The 19,018-nt window shown below is 44.1% G+C and overlaps 1 protein-coding gene across 2 annotated transcripts in view; it reads left to right on the top strand.

Annotated features, from left to right (window-relative positions):
* The window catches only part of Col22a1 (collagen type XXII alpha 1 chain), a 237,024-nt gene that overhangs the window by 120,141 nt on the left and 97,865 nt on the right, over positions 1 to 19,018 (top strand). For both annotated transcript variants that reach the window (XM_021183654.1, XM_029469967.1), the window contains exons 24-34: positions 537 to 590; positions 1,216 to 1,269; positions 3,607 to 3,660; positions 5,286 to 5,339; positions 8,753 to 8,797; positions 9,314 to 9,376; positions 9,810 to 9,863; positions 13,460 to 13,501; positions 16,764 to 16,796; positions 17,980 to 18,033; positions 18,290 to 18,343. In XM_021183654.1, coding sequence (XP_021039313.1) covers positions 537 to 590; positions 1,216 to 1,269; positions 3,607 to 3,660; positions 5,286 to 5,339; positions 8,753 to 8,797; positions 9,314 to 9,376; positions 9,810 to 9,863; positions 13,460 to 13,501; positions 16,764 to 16,796; positions 17,980 to 18,033; positions 18,290 to 18,343 — 561 coding nt within the window. The remainder of the gene's footprint in view (positions 1 to 536; positions 591 to 1,215; positions 1,270 to 3,606; positions 3,661 to 5,285; positions 5,340 to 8,752; positions 8,798 to 9,313; positions 9,377 to 9,809; positions 9,864 to 13,459; positions 13,502 to 16,763; positions 16,797 to 17,979; positions 18,034 to 18,289; positions 18,344 to 19,018) is intronic.

Raw genomic sequence — 19,018 nt, 5'->3', positions numbered from 1 at the left:
TGTGATAAAACACCGACCCCAAAACAGCTTGTAGAGTGAGGAAATTGTTCATTTGATCTTTGTGTGATAGTCCATCACTGAGGGCAGCCACTGAGGCAGACTCTGAAGGCAGGAGCTGACGCTGAGATCATAGAGCTGCTGACTGGGTTGCTTTTCTCTGGCTTGCTCAGCTATCTTTCGTATATAGCCCATACCCACCTGGCCAAGGGTGGCATTGCTCACAGTGGGCCAGGCCTCCCACATAAGTCAATAGTCAAGGTAATGCCCCTGCATCTGATAGAGGTAATTCTTCAGCTGAGGCTCCCTCTTCCCTGATGACCCTGGTTTGTACTAAACTGACAAAAACTAGCCAGCACACCAATAGGATATTTATTAGTAATTTTCAACTCTTCCTTTCCATTTGAAATTAGGTGAGGCAGAAGAAGCTAGAGTCTTCCTACACTGCCACTCCGTCTATTCTTTCTCAAACACTGGTTTGTAACATACCAGGTAGTGTCTCTGTGTTACTTTCATAACCACCCACTCTCTCTATACAGGGCCCGCCTGGACCACCTGGTGTTCCAGGGCCCCCTGGACCTGGAGGACCCCCGGTAAGACTGGCTTGACTTTCTCTTGAAGGGGAACTTGGATAGCATTTTCAAGGGAAGGGGTGGCTTTGTCCTGTATCCAGAACAAAGGCACAGACAGGAAGACTGTGGATGCAGAAACCTCCATGCTTCATCACTCTTAAGCTCTTGGGTCTGGCACTTATAAGTGACATATAAATCAGCGTAAACACTTGGTATCTTGTTCTGTCATGGTATGGGGGTGCATCAGGTTGGTCTGCTATCCAAGTATGCATAGATTTTTGTGGTCTGTTCTCACAAAACTATACCAAGGCCAGTGTTTGTTAACAGTCTTCCCTCTCATCCTTTAAAGATTAGCTGGGAAACTGTCCCATAGCAGGTGGTGGTCAGGGTACACCCAGCAGTCTGCAGAGGAAGTATTCGGGCTTGGGTGCACATGGCAGTGGTCTCGGCTGCAGAACAGACATGCAGCAACCTCACCAACTGTAGATCTGGGGCTATTCTGTGTTTTACAGGGGCTGGCAATGAGAGTGGTAGACACCCTGAGGTATTCTCCTTAGAGCCAGAGGCCTGATCCTATGCCAGGGATGGCATCATGACAAGACTCTAATCTCAAATAGACTGACAGTTTTTATACTTCTTCTTTCAGGGTTTACCTGGCGAGCTCGGCTTCCCGGGAAAACCTGGGCCTGCTGGGCACTCGGTGAGTTGTTTCTGCTCTTCTGCTATTTGTCCCTTACTGACCTCCTTTGTCCCATGTCAGGAGTAGCAAGGCATTTGCCCTGGCCCCAGGGCTCTCTCACAGAGCTAGTGATGCCTTATGAATCCCCTTCCTTTACAGCAGATTGTGAGGCTGGTGCAGGCTGGTTCTCTCTTCTCTCCTGCTGTCTCCTGAGACTACCTCTCACTGACCCTGGCCAACCTTGTTCTTGTTTCTAAAGTAACATTCATGAAGTCCTTCCCATTAAAATGTCAGGGATTACCACACCATCTTTATATTTTCTGGCCTTTTTGCCCCACTTATTCATGGAGAAGACCCTGGCATTTCAAGGACTTTCTAGTTTCTTCTAAGCCCTAGGAATCAGCTAGCTTTAATGTCATGAGAAGACTACTCAGCTAAAAGGTGGACGTGTTACCTTGGTACATTGGTGTAAGCCCCTTTACATACACTAATGGAGTATCCTGGGTACAGCCTGCCACCCTGATATCAGGTTCTGATATGATGTCCCATAACCCCAGGGGCTGCTTTACTCAGGGGGTTATTTACAACAAACTCCTGTGGGAACTGCCAGAGGTCAAGGCCAGGGTATGGATGGAGGCTCTGGATGCTGGAGAGCTTGCACCACACAGCAACTCTTCATCCTATTTGGGTCACGGATCACTCTATGAACATAGATAAAAGACTCAGGAGATAGGACCAGAAGTGGATGCCAACCCAGAACTGAAGTTGTGCTGCTCCTCAAAGGGCTTCAACCATAAATCCAGTGCTATAGTCCATGCTCAGGTGCATGAATGTGAACCTGAAGGGGCACCTGGTTAATGCATAGCTCCCAGGAGACATTCTGCAGGCACAGTCACCAATGGCATCATCACCAATGAGTGTGTGGTGGCAGGGCCATACAGCAGCTTAAACTCTCTCATCTCTTCTGATACGGTGTGTTTATTTGAAAGTACGCTCTCACCAATCCGGGTAGGATGACATTCACTTGTACTTCCAGGGCTAGAGAGACTGGGGCAGGAGAGTTGCTGCAAGTTCTACGTTTTCCTGGGCTATGTAGACTCTAATTCAAATAGAACAGAAAACAAAGCGTTCAAATGACCCAGAGCACCATGGAGGGGCTATGGGGACAGCAGTTCTAAATGGCATTATGGTTTTTAATCAAGATGAAGCTGTAGCTCAGCTCTGGCTTTGGACTTTGGTCTTTCCTGGTCCCTGTCATGATTTCACTGAAGCAAGTGGCTCCATCTCCTGTGGCCATAATGATCACCAACCTTCTTCTGTGCAGGGGGAACAAGTTCCAACTCCGGGTGCACAGAGAGATAGGAGTCTTAAATCAGATACAGGAAATTCTCATTCAGAAGAGCAAGCAGCAGCATTAGAAAAAGCTATGGAAAATTTAAGGTAGATATGTAGTACATACTTGTAATTCTAGTATGTAATAGTCTGAAGCAGGAGGATTGCTGTGAGTTCAAGGCTAGGCTGAACTATATAAAGATACATGGTCAACTAGGGCTACATACTAATACCCTTTTATTAAAGACAAAAACTAAAAAGTTGACTTACTCTCATGAAGAGATACCAAGAAATAGCCCCTGAGGTTGTCTGTGAGGGAGCCTGTTTTCTACCTGTTCTAATGAGAGAATGTGGCCCTGTGAAATGGGCGTGACAATACATCTTAGATTTAGTGCAGGGGCTCGCAGTTGTAGCCAGAAGGCTCTTCAGGTCCCCATCCACATCTTTGTGACCTCAGAAGCTACTCCATCCTGGGATTCATTGTCTCTTCATCTGCACCTAGTAGCTGGGATAGAATGTCAATGTTGGGGTGGAGAATACACCTTGAATTAGAAGGCACACTATGAAACTCCTCAGAAATACAAGGCTGGGGTGACAGCCATGATGGAGACCAGAGATTAGCAGCTTTGAAGGACAAGAGGAAGGAAGATTCTGGTTGGAAGGAAGACACATGAAGCCAAGAGATTCAGTAAAGGACTTCAGGATCAGTGTGGATGGTATTGTCTCTGGGGCGTCTTGAGGCCAAGATTAGGAATAGAGCCACGTCTCTCCCCTTCATTCATCTGCATGTATAATAAATGAGCCAGGGCACAGACTAGAAGGGTAGTCACTGTGTAGTCCTATCAAGATGTAAGGAAATCCTGGCTGGCAGAGACAGGTACTTCTTGAAAAGCGAAATAGCTGGAAAGTGGGTGAGACCATGCACCACAGTCTCGCTGTAGAGTCATCTCTTAGTTGGCATTCCCCCTCAGATCTTCCCTAAACATGTCTTTGTTTTCATTTTGTTTCTTTCCTCTCTTGGACCAGGGGACACCTGGAAAGGATGGGCTGAATGGACCACCAGGCCTTCCTGGCTCCAAGGTGGGTAATCACAGGGTGCCATGAGTTTAGGAATCAGAAACTGAAGAGCAAAGATCATTGGGTTCCAAAATTAGTTGGTCACCTGGGCTTTGGACGAAGGCTTAGTGGGAATGGTTGGATTTACTAGGTCAGATGGAGCAGAGTTCTCCCAAAGCCACCCAGGAAGGCTCTGAATGTATAACAGTCAAATGAAGAGATAATCAGTCATGGGAGATTTCAGTTTTAAGTAGTCTCCTGTGAGAACCATTAAAAAGGGTAATGACAGGGAGAGTAGAAGGTTAGATTCTAGGAAGAACAAAACCAAGCCCCCACTTTAAATGCCTCAAGCGAATAAGTAGGCAGTGGACAATCTTTAAATATTTTAAAGAATTCTAAATTTTATTTTATGAGTGTTTTGCCTGCATGTGTGCCTGTGCACCATGTGTGTGCAGTCCCTCAGAGGTCAGAAGAGGCTGTTGTCGGTCGCTGGTCTCTGGGACCTGGAGCTGTGGACTGCCACACAGTTTCTCAGAATCTACTGCAGTCCTCTGCAAAAGCAGCCATGCTCTAAACCACTGAGCCACCTCTCCAGCTCTAGCAATGGACAATTTAAACAAACTTTATTCTTAAATTTTTAAGTGTATATCTGATCAGATATGCCCTTGAAAGGCAGCTATGGAAGAAAACATTTAGTATTTTGGTGAAATTCATTGTTCTTTTCACTCAAGACAGAATCAGATTTTTTTCTATAACAAAATATAGAATGAGTGTAGATATAGACCCATTTATAGTCATTTTATTTGCTTATCCTTATTGGACAGAGTGATGGGTTTCAGAAAGACCTTTTTGTTCAGGTATACCATGGGCTTTGTCTAGGATCAACCCCCCTCTCTCCCCTTTTCTTGTTAGGTACCCCCATCCCTTCCTCCAGCCCTTCTTCATCTACTTCTATTCCGTATACACACCCTTGCTTTTATGTGTCTATAGAAAAAACAAGGAGCCACAAATGAAGGAAAACATATTTTTGTCTTTCTTAATCTGACCTATTTAATTTAATATGATGATCTGAAGTTGCATCTATTTTTTTCGAACAATTGGCATAGTTTTGTTCTTTTTTTATGGCCGAATGAAATTGATGGACATGTATACATATAGTCCCACTCTCTTGCTTCCATTTCATCTGCTGACAAGCACCTAGGCTGATTCCATAATTTAGCTGTTGTGAATGGTGCAGGATTGCTGTAATATGTTGATTTAGAATCCTACAGTTACACTATTTGAGGCCATTTCTGTCAATACTATTTACTCCTTTCTCTGGCTAATCAAGTACTTTGTATTTTCAAATCAAAGGGTTTTCTCACATTGTCCCTGGTACAAACCTCTCAGAAGGAAAGAGATGTCATTTGTTATTCAATCAGTAACAGAACTGGGGAATATCAGATGTCGGAGGGAAGTGAAGGAAATGGCATTTGTATTCAGTCACATGCTTTAAGCAACAGAACTGGGGAAGATGGGGAATAGGAGGATAAGAATTCGGAGCCACCTATACACAAGTGGCCCTGTTCCAGACCTAGCCACAGCCAGCAGTAGGTGTGCTCAACCAAGTGTGACCCCTTTTGTGTTGACTCTGCACTTGCTTCCCACAGGGAGAACCAGGAGACCCTGGCGAAAGCGGCGTGCCCGGAATGCCAGGACCTCGGGTATGACTCTCCCCATTCATATTGCCTCTGTGCCACCAGATAGGGTTGTGTGACTATATGTGCATAGTCTAGGGGTCTCAAAGGAAGCATGAAAATACTTGGAAATGGGCTAGTTAGCAGGGTTGGGCAGATCCATGGGACTCCATCATGATACCCTGGGTCTGATCAGATCACAGCCAAGATCACCTCCTAGGGAATGGTTCTAGGGGATGAAGTGGTCCTGCTAGGGAAACCTACTGCATAGGTGACGTCCCAAGGAAAGCTGAAGACCTGAGCTTATACCACATCCACTGCCTAGTCTGTCTGCCAGGGAGTAAGCAAGGGGATAGAGATATTTCTCATTTCTTCCTCTTACTCTCTCCCAGTATTTTTATCTTTCTTTCCTTAACTTTTCTTCCCATGTTTTCTTGTATCTGGTCCCTTCTTAAATGCAGTGACAGAGAAATCCTGCTGGGATGGTCTGTAAATTTATCACCTACAGGGTTTCCAGCCAATGGAGCAGCATGAAAATTGGGAGGAGAAGCAGGCTATTCATCCTGTGATTGACAGGACACTGCCATGAATGTATACAGTCCAGTGCCTTGTGTCAGTGGCTCTCCCTGCATGCTCATGAGTTCCTCACTGTGGACTTTCCTGATGGGGACAGTGAGCTAAAGGATCCTGCTTCCCCAAGCCATCAATTCAAGATCGTAGTATAGCCAGGGCTCAGTATAGTCAACACAGAAGAGCGCTAGATCCTGGTGTGCATTTACAAATAATGCCAACTTTTAGTTCTGAGGGACTTTGTAGCCAGACTGACTGTGTCAGGAGAATTGCCTCTCCACTTGCTATCTGCTTTGCTCCTGTGCCATCATGTGTGGGTTGTCTAAGAATAGTGCCTGGCTCTCTCTCAGCTCTATAGTGCCTGTTCCTGTCCACAGTCAGGGAACAGTGTGGGTCCTATATAAGGACTTGTGTCATGGAGGAATTTAATAAGTCAGCCCAATTAGAGTATAGGATAGACTGAACTGCACACATTAGCTGGTATTAACAGGGACCGAGGCAGTGGAAGGCTTATCACCTCCTTACCTCATCGGACGGCTAGTGATCAAGCTCAGTATACTCTTCAATAGCTTTCAGAGTTTCCAGCCACACTCAGTTGCTTATTCATCCTCAGCATCTAGGAAAGTATCCATACAACAGATGAGTCTGTGCCAGCTGATTTCAAGGGAAAACTTCAGTGGTGAACAACTTGCAGAGCTCTGTTTAGGGATGTTCTTATGAGATGTGCTGTAAACCTGGGGCTATTGATTGGGGAACTCTAGGATGTCTAGAGAAATCCAGAGTGTACTAACTCCATATGTTAGCTCATTTCATGGAACCAGAGCTACAGGCTAAGATGGGTATGTACACTAAACACACATTTAGTTTCTTCATCTCCATTCCCTTTCTTCTTTTCCTTCCTTCCTCTCTCCCATATCCCCCTTCCCCTTTCCCACAATCTCTTCCTTGCCTTTCTGTCTGATAAGAAATGCTGTTACTGGCCTTCACAACCAGTTATTACCAATTGGCTCAATCTTTCATCCATGTGTCTACTCATCAGAAAACCATACTTCTTTTTTTTTTTCAGTATTTTCCTCTCCTTCTTAATCCCAATTGTTTTTTTTTCAGTTTTAATATCTGCTATCTATTTTCTTTTTTCTTTTTAAAAATTATTGGCTGTTTTCTTTATTTACATTTCAAATTTATCCCCTTCCCTTGCCTCCAAATCCCCTATCCCATCCCCTTCTGCTTCTGTAAGTGTGTTCTCCCACCCACTCACCCACACCCTCCTTCCCACCCTTGAATTCTCCTACACTGTACACTGAGGCACAAGACCAAAGGCCTCTCCTCCCATTGATGCCCAACAAGGCCACCCTCTGCTACATATGCAGCTAGAGCCATGGGTCCCTCTAGGTGTACTCCTTGGTTGGTGATTTAGTCTCTGGGAGTTCTGGGGGTTCTGGTTGGTTGATATTATTGTTCTTCCTATGGGGCTGCAAACCCCTTCAGCTCCTTCAGTCCTTTCTCTAACTCCTCTTTTGGGGACCCCATTGGGGACCTCGTGCTCAGTCCAATGGTTGGCTGTGAGCATCCACATCTGTATTTGCCAGGTTCTGGCAGAGCCTCTCAGGAGACAGCACTATCAGGCTCCTTATGGATATCTATACCAAAGCTTTTACTAAACACTGTGCCAGATATTAAACATGTTTCCTCTGAAGGAATTAGTGATTTTTCTTTTAAGCACACAGTTAGAAATTAACCTGCCAAGCACCTTTCCTAGCAAAGGCCCCATAATATAGCAGCTGGTAGCCATGAAATGGGGCTCTTCTGATCCAGTCTCCCATGTCAGCTTGATAGCACAAATTGGAGAACTCTGTTCTTTGGTATGTTGCGGCAAAATTCTTTAGGCTCGGTGATTTAGACACAACAGGAATTTATTGCTCTTAGTTCTGGAGGCTGCAAAGTTCCAGGTGCATATGGTGGTCGATTTGGAGGCTGCAAGATGCTTTCTGCTTTGTAGAAGATCCATTCTTCTTTAGATGCTCTAGTGACACTAGAGGTAGAGGTGAAGATGGACATTTTACAGGAGAGCAGCCTTCATGACAGGAGAGACCAGTGGGCTCTCCCAAGCCTTTTATAGTAGGGGCACTAAACCCATTCAGGGTGAATCTACCCCCATGTCTGACTACCTCCCAGAGGCCGCAACCCATAGTAACTCTTTGAAGGTTATGTCTTAACATAATATTTTTTAGGAGAAGCATTAAGACCACAGCAGAAACTTCATAGATGAGAATAAAATTGACAAGGGACAAGAACTGGTGTGAACCTCTCTAGGACATTCTTTCTCCTAGAAGCTTGGGTACATAGCATCATCTCCTAGGATGCTCTTCCATTGCAACATTAGGGAGAAGGAGAAATTAAGCTATTCCTTGCTTCTACGCACAGGGGATTGCCTGGTTATATGAAAAGAAGGAACAATAACCAAGAAGCCTGGGTCACATTCTGTACCAGCTTCTCCTTCATTACTAAGTCCAGAGTAGGGGTTTTGGGGGAACCCTGATAAGTCCTGAGGCCTGGTTGGGGATGCATCCAAAAGTCCCAGGTTCGGCTCCTTGTTGTTTTAAATTGCAGATGTTTAGGTTCACGAAGAGCAGATGCACCATTATTTTGGGGGAAGCAGAAGACAGTATGGGAAAGGGTAGAATTCCTTTCTGTAGAAATAAAGAACACTTCAGCTTCATGCTTCAGTGTCTCCAGACCCAATGCCTCATTTTTGGAGAGCAAAGAGCCATGGCTGGCAGGTATTCTGGATGTGTGGCTGAACTGTGGAGTGGCAGCCATGTTTGAAGGTATACGTAGAAGACAGTGGAACTGTGTTACTCTGTCTACAGGGTGAAGTTGGGGAGCGGGGCCTTGCAGGTCATCCTGGTGAGAAGGTTAGTATGCTTATATTTTTATTTATTGTTTAACTCTTTAATTAATGATTCATTATACACCATGTCCTAGATAAGCATTCTAAAGTATCATGAAGAATCATGCCCTTTGAAAGTTCATTACATTGATTTTGTTTGTTTAATAGTTTTAAGCATGTCCGAGGCATCTGTAGTTGTGTTGAGCATTAGAGCCCATTGAGGAACCAAAAGAAACTGGACATAAGAGCAATTTAACAGTGTAGTAAAGGAGGCATGCCATCCTAAAGAGGGGGTTAGGGATGTCAGGAAAGATGCTAAAGGGGGCTGACACTGGCTGAGTCCTAAAAAGGTGGAGAAATTAGACACCCAGAGAGGTAGGATGAGAGTTCTTGAAAGAGGAGATGACCTAAACAGAAAGTACCATAGGGAACTACTTCCCATGGGACTAAGCTTGAAATCTATGAGAGGATAAAGAGGTTATGACCTAGGACCCCTCCCAGGGAAAACCTCCCACGGCACCTACCAGTTTTGTTCTCGTAGGGAGAAGTTGGCCTTCCGGGTGCTCCAGGCTTCCCAGGAGTACGTGGAGAGAAAGGAGACCAGGTAAGTGGAACTGCTTCTTAACATTAGGGCCATTGTGCCTGTGCCCAAGGAAAGAGCATTTTCTGGAGTCTTCTTCCCTTGGAATGAGGTGATGACTTTGACTGTGAGAATAGAGTAACTCCCGGTGTTGGGGATGAGTGCAAGATCAGAGTCTAGATCCTTAAGCAGGGATGAAAGGATTGTGACTGGGAGACACCTCTGAGAAGAGCTGGCATCTTCAGGGGAAATGGGCTGTGAGGCACCAGAGTCAGGAGTCAGCTGCTTCTAGAGCCTCCTTGGACGTAGGTTTCACTGTGGCCATCCTGCAGAGGAGGCAAGGGCAGAGAGGAAGGCTGGAGCACAGGTGTGATGCACATTCCTGTCACCCAAGGCCAAAGTGCCCAGACTCAGAGGGGCTGAGGTTCTAATGCTTTCTATGTATCCTTTACTTTAGGGAGAAAAAGGTGAACTGGGACTTCCAGGTCTGAAAGGTGCCCGAGGAGAAAAGGTAATAGCTGCCTACTCTCAACCTTAGCACCAAATTTCCTAGCTGCTTTCCAGAGAGAGGAGGAGGAAAGGGGAGGGAGGGTAAGGGGAGAGGGAGAGGGAGGGAGAGTTTTACAGGATGTATTTGTATTGCTCCAAGACATGTTCCTGAGAAATCGTGACACAGGGTAGTATTGTTACTCTGTCTTAAGGGACGGATGTGTCCTTGTTTTCTTCCAGAAAGCCTCCCTCTGGCTAGATAGTAATCTTATCATCTTTGAGGTAGTTTAGAATGTCATTTTTTCCGCCATTGGCCAGGATAGGACCCAGAGCCCATGCTCTGACCAGTTGTCAAAGTCCTGCAGATTTCAATTCCTAGTGTCGTAAGGTGCTGGTTATGAGGGAAGGGTATTCATCCTCACTGGCCTCCACGCCTGCTGTCATCTGACCAACTTCTTCACAGTAGACTCACAGAATGTGAATACATAGTACTGATTCCTTGGCTCCAGGGGCCAATGATGCTCAGAGGCTCAGAGGCTCCTTCCTCCTGAAAGGTGTCTGCTCTGACATGGCACTTTCCATACTCTGGTTCTCAGTACACCTTCTACCTTTTCCATTCCTTGACTCTAGCCATGTTGTCATCATAGTCCTGGGTGAAGTTCCTCCAGCCTGCTGATTTCTTAATGTCTATGAAAGAATTAGTTTTCATTCCAGTGGAATAGGAGATGATTTATTGCAGAGCAACCATGACCTAGGAACAAAGATTTAGGTACCTCAAATACTGTGTTTTTCATGAGGTAGTGATTTCACAGATGTTTAATAGAGACAGAATAAGGAAGGTAATAAATCAAGATGTGTTTCAAATACATCATTAGAAGCATCAGATGGAAGCACCATCATGGGTGGGTTACATTGAAGTGGGGGAAACCTCTGTTAAAGGCCGAAGATGTTCTGTGATAACACAATTAGCTTTGGGGGTAGTGGAAGCTACTGATATGTTAATACATTGCAAAAATTTACCTAGTAGTCACAAGGAGACTAGACCCAGGTGGGAGAGGAATGGCTTCCACAACATCCTAACCCTCTACAATCTTTTAGTTATAATCCACGGATCGGCTGTCGAAGGTTCCAGAAAGGGTGCTTGCTGCTTCTTTCCAAGAACTTTTGCACAAACTTGGACTCTCAGAAATGGTAGTTTCTATTAGAGATATTTCTTTCCAGAATGCAGAGGCTTAGGGAGACCACAAAGCTGTAATTGTTTTGTCAGAGTCATAAGCAGGCTTCTAAAGATTCTAGGTCATGTTAGGCTCCCCTAGAGTTCTGGGTAATAATAATAAATCCAGAACAAGACACTAAAGCAAAGCTGCCTTCCTCTGTTTTTTTTCCCTATAGCTAGCACCTTGAAATTGGGGATGGTAATTCTTCCTGTTTGTCAAGGGCAACTGAGAGCTGAAAACCCACAAAGAAACAGGATTTGAATCCAAACCTATCAATGTCAAAATTATTCCAAACCCCTTGGTTTCTAAAGTTAAGCCCCTTACTCAAAGTTGGAGTACTATTTGTAACTACACGAAAAAAGAGAAGTATAGTTGTTTTTTGTTTGTTTGTTTTGTTGTTTTTGTTTTTAAGGAGCACGTATAATCATGCTTCTCCTTCAATGGCATGAGTGCAGGTTTTGACATCAGCTAATATGAAGTGAGAATTAATGTGTTCAGAAAGACCATCTCACATGACAACAACTGTATTTGTATGTATTCTAACCACAAAATAAAAATAAAAAAATATATTTGAAAATAGTACTATTTGTAGTTACACAGAAAAAAAATCAAGTATGTAAGTCTTTGGAAATGAGCAGAAATCAATTACCTAACACGTACGTATCTGTCTGGGAAAAGACGATGAAACAGTCCACATAGAACAGCACAGCAGACTGCTAAGGGAGCAAACCAAGACAGCAAGACAAACATCTCTCTGTCTGCTGATCAAGATACTGGAAATTACGAAGATTTTAATTATTTAATTTACACACAGAGTAAATAATAAGAACAGCACTTCATTATTTTGAAAGTAGCCTTTCAAAGAACAGTTTACACATTTTACTTCATTTTGTTTTCTGATGGTTTCCATACATATATATATCACTGTCTCCAATGCCCTGGGATGGTAATTCTTCCTGCTTGTCAAGGGCAACTGAGGGCTGAAAACCCACAGAAAAATAGGATTTGAATCCAGACCTATCAATGCCAACCTTATTCCAAACCCATTGCTTTATAAAGTTAAGCCTCTTACTCAAACTTGGAGAGTCTCCCTCCCACCACCTGCCTCTTGGTGGCCATTCTTCCTGCACAACTCTGGGGACAGGCAAGGAGACCGTTGCCAAGGCATCCTGTGTCTTCTGCTTTAGACGCCTCTTCCTGCATCTTTTCCTTTTGCACCTCTTTGCCTCTTTGTCCATACCCCTTCTAGGAAGCACTGGGTTTTGATCCCTTGGCTTTGTTAATGTCAAGGAGATGGGGTAGGCATGCTGGTCTCTACAGCGCTAGAGCATAGGACTGGACCGACCCTTTCGAGAAGGAGACAGAGTATGTCAGTCACACCATGACTGTGATGGCGCTTCTTCTGCCATGTCAGTCCAAGTGAAAAGCTGGATTCTGAGTGGGAATCTAGGTGTCTGTCTGTCTATCTGTACTGAGGTTTTTGTGTCTCACTGTCTCTATTGGTGAGACACAGAAGAAATCATGTTAACAATAATAGGTCAGACTAGGAAGGCAACTTCCACATGCTTCCTCTCATGTGGGGCATCTAGGGTTTTTACAATGTGTATTTGTATGGCACATATATGATATGAAGATGTGAATGTCTATGTGACATTAAAATAAAGTGGGAAGTTTGGATGAGGAAGGGGACTTTCAGCAGTGTGGGGTGCGGGAGCAAAGTGCATCAGGTATTATATAAATATATAAAAAATGTCATGATGAAAGCTATAATTTTGTATATAAAATATAAAAATGCTGTAGGGGCCTATCTACAGAGATAAATAAGTTTACACACGTGAGATGCATAACTTAGAATGTGCTATGTAACAGAAGAAGCAAGCCGAAGGAAATGGCCATTTTAGCGCTTATGATAGGGTAGAAGCAGGCTTCAAGTTCAGCTGAATCAGCTCACACACTTGTGCTGCACATGAGAACAATCCTGGTCTGTGTGGGTATATGAGAGCCTCTTCTGAGCGGTAGCACAGCTCTGGGGGTCTCTCTAAGGGAACTAGACTTCAGTGTAGCCATTGAGCTAAAGGATATATGTGGGAACATCTGCTGTATCTGGCTTTGATGACAGCAGTGGAAACAACTTCAATATCCTGTTTGTTATTAAAAAATGATGGAATGGTACATGGTACTTAAATAACCTGTAGATAAATATACCAGTCTAGAAACTTTAAAAATACATGTCTGAGGTACTGTATAATTTAGAGTGTATGTGTGTGTCCCCTAACTATAATCTATCAAAGTATGTGCAGGGAGGGTGGTCTATTTTTTCTGGGGGGACATGATATAGGCCTTTCCTACCATCAGCAGAATTGACTTGATTAAGATCATTTTACTTTTTCATTTCTTCTAGGGTGAGGTTGGTCCAGCAGGTCCCCCTGGCTTACCTGGAAGTGTAAGTTATTTTAATTCTAATCTCATCTCCGTCTCTGAATTCCTAACACACACACACACACACACACACACACACACACACACACACATACACACACACACACACACACACACACACACACACTACACACTACACACCCCCCCCCCCACACACACACACACACACACACACACACACACAGACACACATTCTCTCTCTCTCTCACCACTTATTAATATGCTTTTGTTAGTTCATTAGCTAGACCCACTCCTAGTCCTCCTAGTGAAGAGAACCCTGTGATTATTTTATTCACTTCATTCAACAAAAGCACATTACAATTTGTCAGAATAGATCATAGACACTGAGAGTACATCTCCACCTATTACTTACAGGGACTCTGAGACAAGAATCTGGAGAAAAGAAACCATCCATTCAGGGTGGGGCCTTAGTACCATAGCCCAAGCCTCTGACTCCTCTCAAATCCTCAGTGTTTAGGGACTTTCAAGGCTATCTAAAAACTATGTAAGGGTGTACACTGTAGTGTTGAACTCTCTACATGATTATAGCATAGGATTAAGTAAGTCCTGAGATGTCCATGTAAGAAAATCCAATTTTATATAACATACACATATACATTCATGGACATATAGGCATACATATGCTCACATAAACACACTTATTCACCCCCACATGTATACATAATACATATATAATTACACATACATACACACATGCATACATTACATGCATATAAATATACTAATGCCCACACATGTATGCATACACATAATACACACTCTTAGAGTCTTGAATTTTATGGATGAACAATTAATTTGTAGATCATAGAAAAAGTCTTCCATCTTCTGCCTGAATGTCAGGTCTGATCCTCCATGGTCTTACTGCTCCGATGTTTTCGGGGGGCTCCAGTTTCTGTCCTTTATTTTCCTTATGCACACAACAGGGTAGAGGCAGATCACCACCTGCCACCAGCCAGTGAAATCATCCCTTGATGCATGTGACTAACTGGCAAAGATGCACTCAGGTTTACTATTAATATACTTCCTTCACAAAATTACGCATTTCCATATTTTCCTAGTTCTGTGTAGACACTAACATGGGATTTAATGGGTTGAACGGAGACAGCACTCTAACTGGAAGGAGTCTGGAACTAAGGATTTGAAAGAAAAGAGAGGAAGTGACAGTCTACCTTTTGTGTGTGTCAGCAGGCTTCTCTGCCTGGTCAGTTTGTCCTTGGGTGTAATGCTCTGGGCCAGCAACTGGCAGCCTTATGACCTCACAGAGAACTTATAGTCTCCTTGGGGAAGGAAAATGAAGGTGTACAAATACAAAAACAAGTAAAATTATAACTAGTTGCAGGTAACATATTTTATATGAAACATTCCAAAGCATCTACCAGAAGGTTCTAGAAATGATTAATACCCTCAGCAAAGGGGTGGGATTAAAAAAATCAAAGTACAAAAGCCAGCAGCCTATTTATTGACAATAAACATGCTAAGAAGGAGATTGTGGGCATATTCCCATTCACAGTAGTCTAAAATATATGGAGGGATAAACCTAGTTAAGGAGGTGAAAAACATCTACAATTAAATGTTAGATCTTGAAGAGAGGGATGTAAAAAGACATGGAAAGACCTCCCATGCTCACGGACTCAGAATTAATATTGCTTGACCATCTACTGTTCTACTGATTCATTGCCCTCACTAGAAAAATTCCCATGTTCTTCACAGAAATAAAATAGAAACCCTGAAATGCACATGGACACAAAAAAGACGCCAGATAGCCAAAGGAGCCCAGAGTAAGATAAATAGCACTTGAGGGGGCCACCATTCCAGATCTCAAGCTATATTACGAAATCATAGTAATAAAAACAGCATGGTGCCAGCACAGACCCAGACACATAGATGAGCGGAACCAAACAGAAGCTCCTAGGATAGGAATATACTCTAATCCTAGATGGAAAAAAAAATGTGACATCCAAGAACATCCAGTGCAGCTGATGTACATATCCAGGGGACTCAGATGACCTAATTTACATGTGAGTACTAGCAGAGGAAGGGGAACCTATGGAGTCAGAGGACTCCTGAAGGCTGGGCCATAGTTAAAGGGGAGCAGTGTTCCATACCCAGGGAATAGCACATGTGGAAGCATTGAGGCCAGACAAAGAAGGGGTTCAGTGCAGCCTGGGTGGTGGTAAGGCTGGAGAGTCACTGAAGTTCATAATGGTCTCCACTGGCTTCTTCATGAGCCAGTGGCTGGGCTCCCTTGTTAGTCTCTTCACCTTTGACCCTGGCTAGCGCAGGTCAGGTGATAATACTGGAAGAAGATAGATACCTGAATTAGGCGTCCTAGGCAGCTTTCCAGTTGCTTGCATGAGGTATTCCATGTTGGCTGCCAGTAGGTTTTATCTGCCTCTTACTGGTGAGGGCTGAGAAGCTAATAGAAGATATATGGAGTTATGGAAAGTTTGGGATCATAGGTCATCTAAATCTGTGGATTGCACATCCCATCATTAATGTGTGAGGACACACAGACCACTTAAAGAAAGATGACTGTTGGACAAACTCAATGATAAAAAAAGAACACGCTGGGCGTGGTGGCCCATGCCTTTAATCCCAGCACTTGGGAGGCAGAGGCAGGTGAATTTCTGAGTTCGAGGCCAGCCTGGTCTACAGAGTGAGTTCCAGGACAGCCAGGGCTACACAGAGAAACCCTGTCTCAAAAAAACCCCCAAAAAATAAAAATTAAAATTAAAAAAGAACACATGTAAAAGTGGACACACATACACTTGCAGTACCTGGAAGGTAGAGAGGGAGAAGGCTTAGGAATTCGAGGTCATCCTTGGCTATTTCAAAGTTTGAAGCCAGCTTTGAGAGACATGAGATCCTGTCTCAAAAGCACCAATCAAAATAGGATACTTTTCTTTGGTGGGGGAGGGGGTGCTTACCCTTAATAGGTTGCCCGTGCCTCAGTAGACAATTCCATACCACATACATCTGGGCAGCACCATTAATACTCTGTGAGTCACTAATAAAAGAGGGCATGAGGCTGAGAGGGAGGAACACACACACACACACACACACACACACACACACACAGTTTTTAAAAATATACTAACACCTTCCACAAAAGACAAATATAAAAATGCAATTTCAAGTCTGTGCTCTTTGGTTTGGCAAATCTCTTAGAAACGGCAGGATGTTAAAAATGAAATGGAAGGCTCTTTTGATTCCAAGTTTTCTAACTTGTGTGGTTTCCTTTTCAGCCATCAGTGTTCACACCACACCCAAGAATGCCAGTAAGTAGCAGTGGGCCCTGTGCTGCCTGTGGACGCAGCTCCTCTGGTGATGCTGCGGGGTGCAGATGGGCGTGGCAGCTGGGGTTTTCTGAGTTCACATCTCAGTTCTTCAGTTAGGCAGCCTCAGGGATTCCAGAGCTTGTCCTGGACCAATTATTGCAAGAAACTGGTTCTCATGGTGGGCAGGCATTCCAAGGACATCACCCAGTGGCCAAGAGCAAAGGCTGTCCTCTCTGTGCAGAGTTTATTTTGTTGTGCCCAGAGCTGCTGGCTTCTGTGAGATTAGAGATATCTGAGCTGCCAGGACAGTCTCTGTTAGTGTTGGCAGTGAAGAGACCAAAGATGAGGACACTTCAAGCTCTCAGTCTACCAAAGGTGGTTGCCTCATTGAGACCATTTCCACGATATTCCATTCAGGTTGTTAGGGAAATGAAACCTCAGTAGTTTCCTGCAGACACTGGGACACTTAATAGGAAGATGGAAATCAGCTCCACAGCTGGGGAGAACTCCACAGCCCTTTCTTCCATCTTCCATGAAGTCTTTTGAAAATTAAGTATTTTGAGAATTCTAAAAAGAAATATATACATATTCTAGCTAGGCCATGCAAAAGACACACAATCCCGGTGTCTTATTTATAAGCTGTAAGCCTAGACTGGCAGTTTTTGGAGCTATTCTAACTTCCATCCCAGCCATATGTCCCTCATTACTTGCTGTTAATCCCAGTCACGTGTCCATGGTGCTTTCTCCTCTTTCTCTGTCTTCTCCTCCCCTCTCTCCCTGAAACTCCCCTCCAGGTAACTGAAAATCCCTCTACTTCTATCTATCCCCCCAGATCCCAGGATTTAGCCTTGTATTGACCAATTAACTTTGGGAGCAAGGTTACATAGCATCACTTGATATATGCGAGAATCTCCTCTTCAGGGAGCTACCAGATTTGGGGGGCTAGTACTTAGCATTTGAATACAGCACCAGACTAATGTCAACACAGAATCTCTTGATGTTGCTGGTAGTACTGAGGCCAGGACATGTGATCTTGACACCACTGCTACCACCATTTTCTTCTGTGTTTAAAACAGGGTCTCACCCTGTAACATTGGCTGACATGTAATGCACTGTGTAGAACAGGGTGGCAGAAGACAGGGTCACTTTTGAGTTACCTGTACTGTGTGCTTCTAACCAACAGGGAGAGCAAGGGCCTAAAGGAGAAAAAGGTGATCCTGGCGAGCCTGGAGCCCTGGTGAGTACACACACCCTGGACACTGGTCACCATTCCCTGAGTTTGCTGAAGACCAGGAATCCATGCCTGGCTGGCTCTAGATCTTAACGCCACTGACCACGCTACATACTGTGGTTATTAGTAAACAGAATATAACCTGTTTCAATCCTTAGGACTTTGCTGTTATGGTTCTTGTGGTTCTCAGATTATAACCATTGCACATATCCACACCTTGCCCCATCTTCTAGTTCATGTGGACATTTTTCTTTTATTACAGGGACCACAGGGCCATCCTGGAGAATTGGGTCCTCGGGGACCCATTGGACCTCCGGTAAGAGAAACCTTTCTCTACCTGTTATTTTCTGAACCATGCTATCCTATCATGCCTTGTCTGCCATCCTCCTAGTTGACATTTTTGTGAATTCTCGCTAGGGCAAGAGATATGGAGGGATGGGCTGTGATAGTCCCCAGAACTAAGAGTCCCAGCCCCTTTCAAAACTGACCCCCAAAAGCAACTACCTGGAATAGGCTCTGGGGACTCGGTTGTCCCTGGCCTTCTACTAAAGGGCTTCTTGTGGCTGAGGAGAACTCCCTTAGACTCAGAATGTCCTTGAAAGAGGTTGCTCAGGAAGCAGGATTTCTCTTGGTGTCCAGTACATTTTCAGATGTAGGAAACTGGCTTTTCCTCCCCAGTAATTGATGGGCAAGTGGGCTTAGAAGATGTCCGGTACATATTAGCATCTTTATTTTATTTTTTCAGGAATGGTTTGGGCTGAGAGAGGATGTTTCCTGAGAGTTGTTCAGTTATTTGGGAGAGGAAGAAAAGGGACTCTATATCATTGGCAAGAGCAGTTTACTTGTTTAAAACCCCTGAGGTCAAGGCTGCCCAACTCTCTGCCTCATTTACATAATGAGTTAATGAGAATGAGTGGATGACTTTACAGATAGTGATGCGGATGTGCAGGGTCAGTGATGGAGGCTTTCCTGCACCAAACAGAACCTGATT

This window comes from Mus caroli, chromosome 15 (assembly GCF_900094665.2).
Source record: "Mus caroli chromosome 15, CAROLI_EIJ_v1.1, whole genome shotgun sequence".
Lineage (NCBI taxonomy): Eukaryota > Metazoa > Chordata > Mammalia > Rodentia > Muridae > Mus > Mus caroli.
This window is presented reverse-complemented; position numbering and strand designations above follow the sequence as displayed.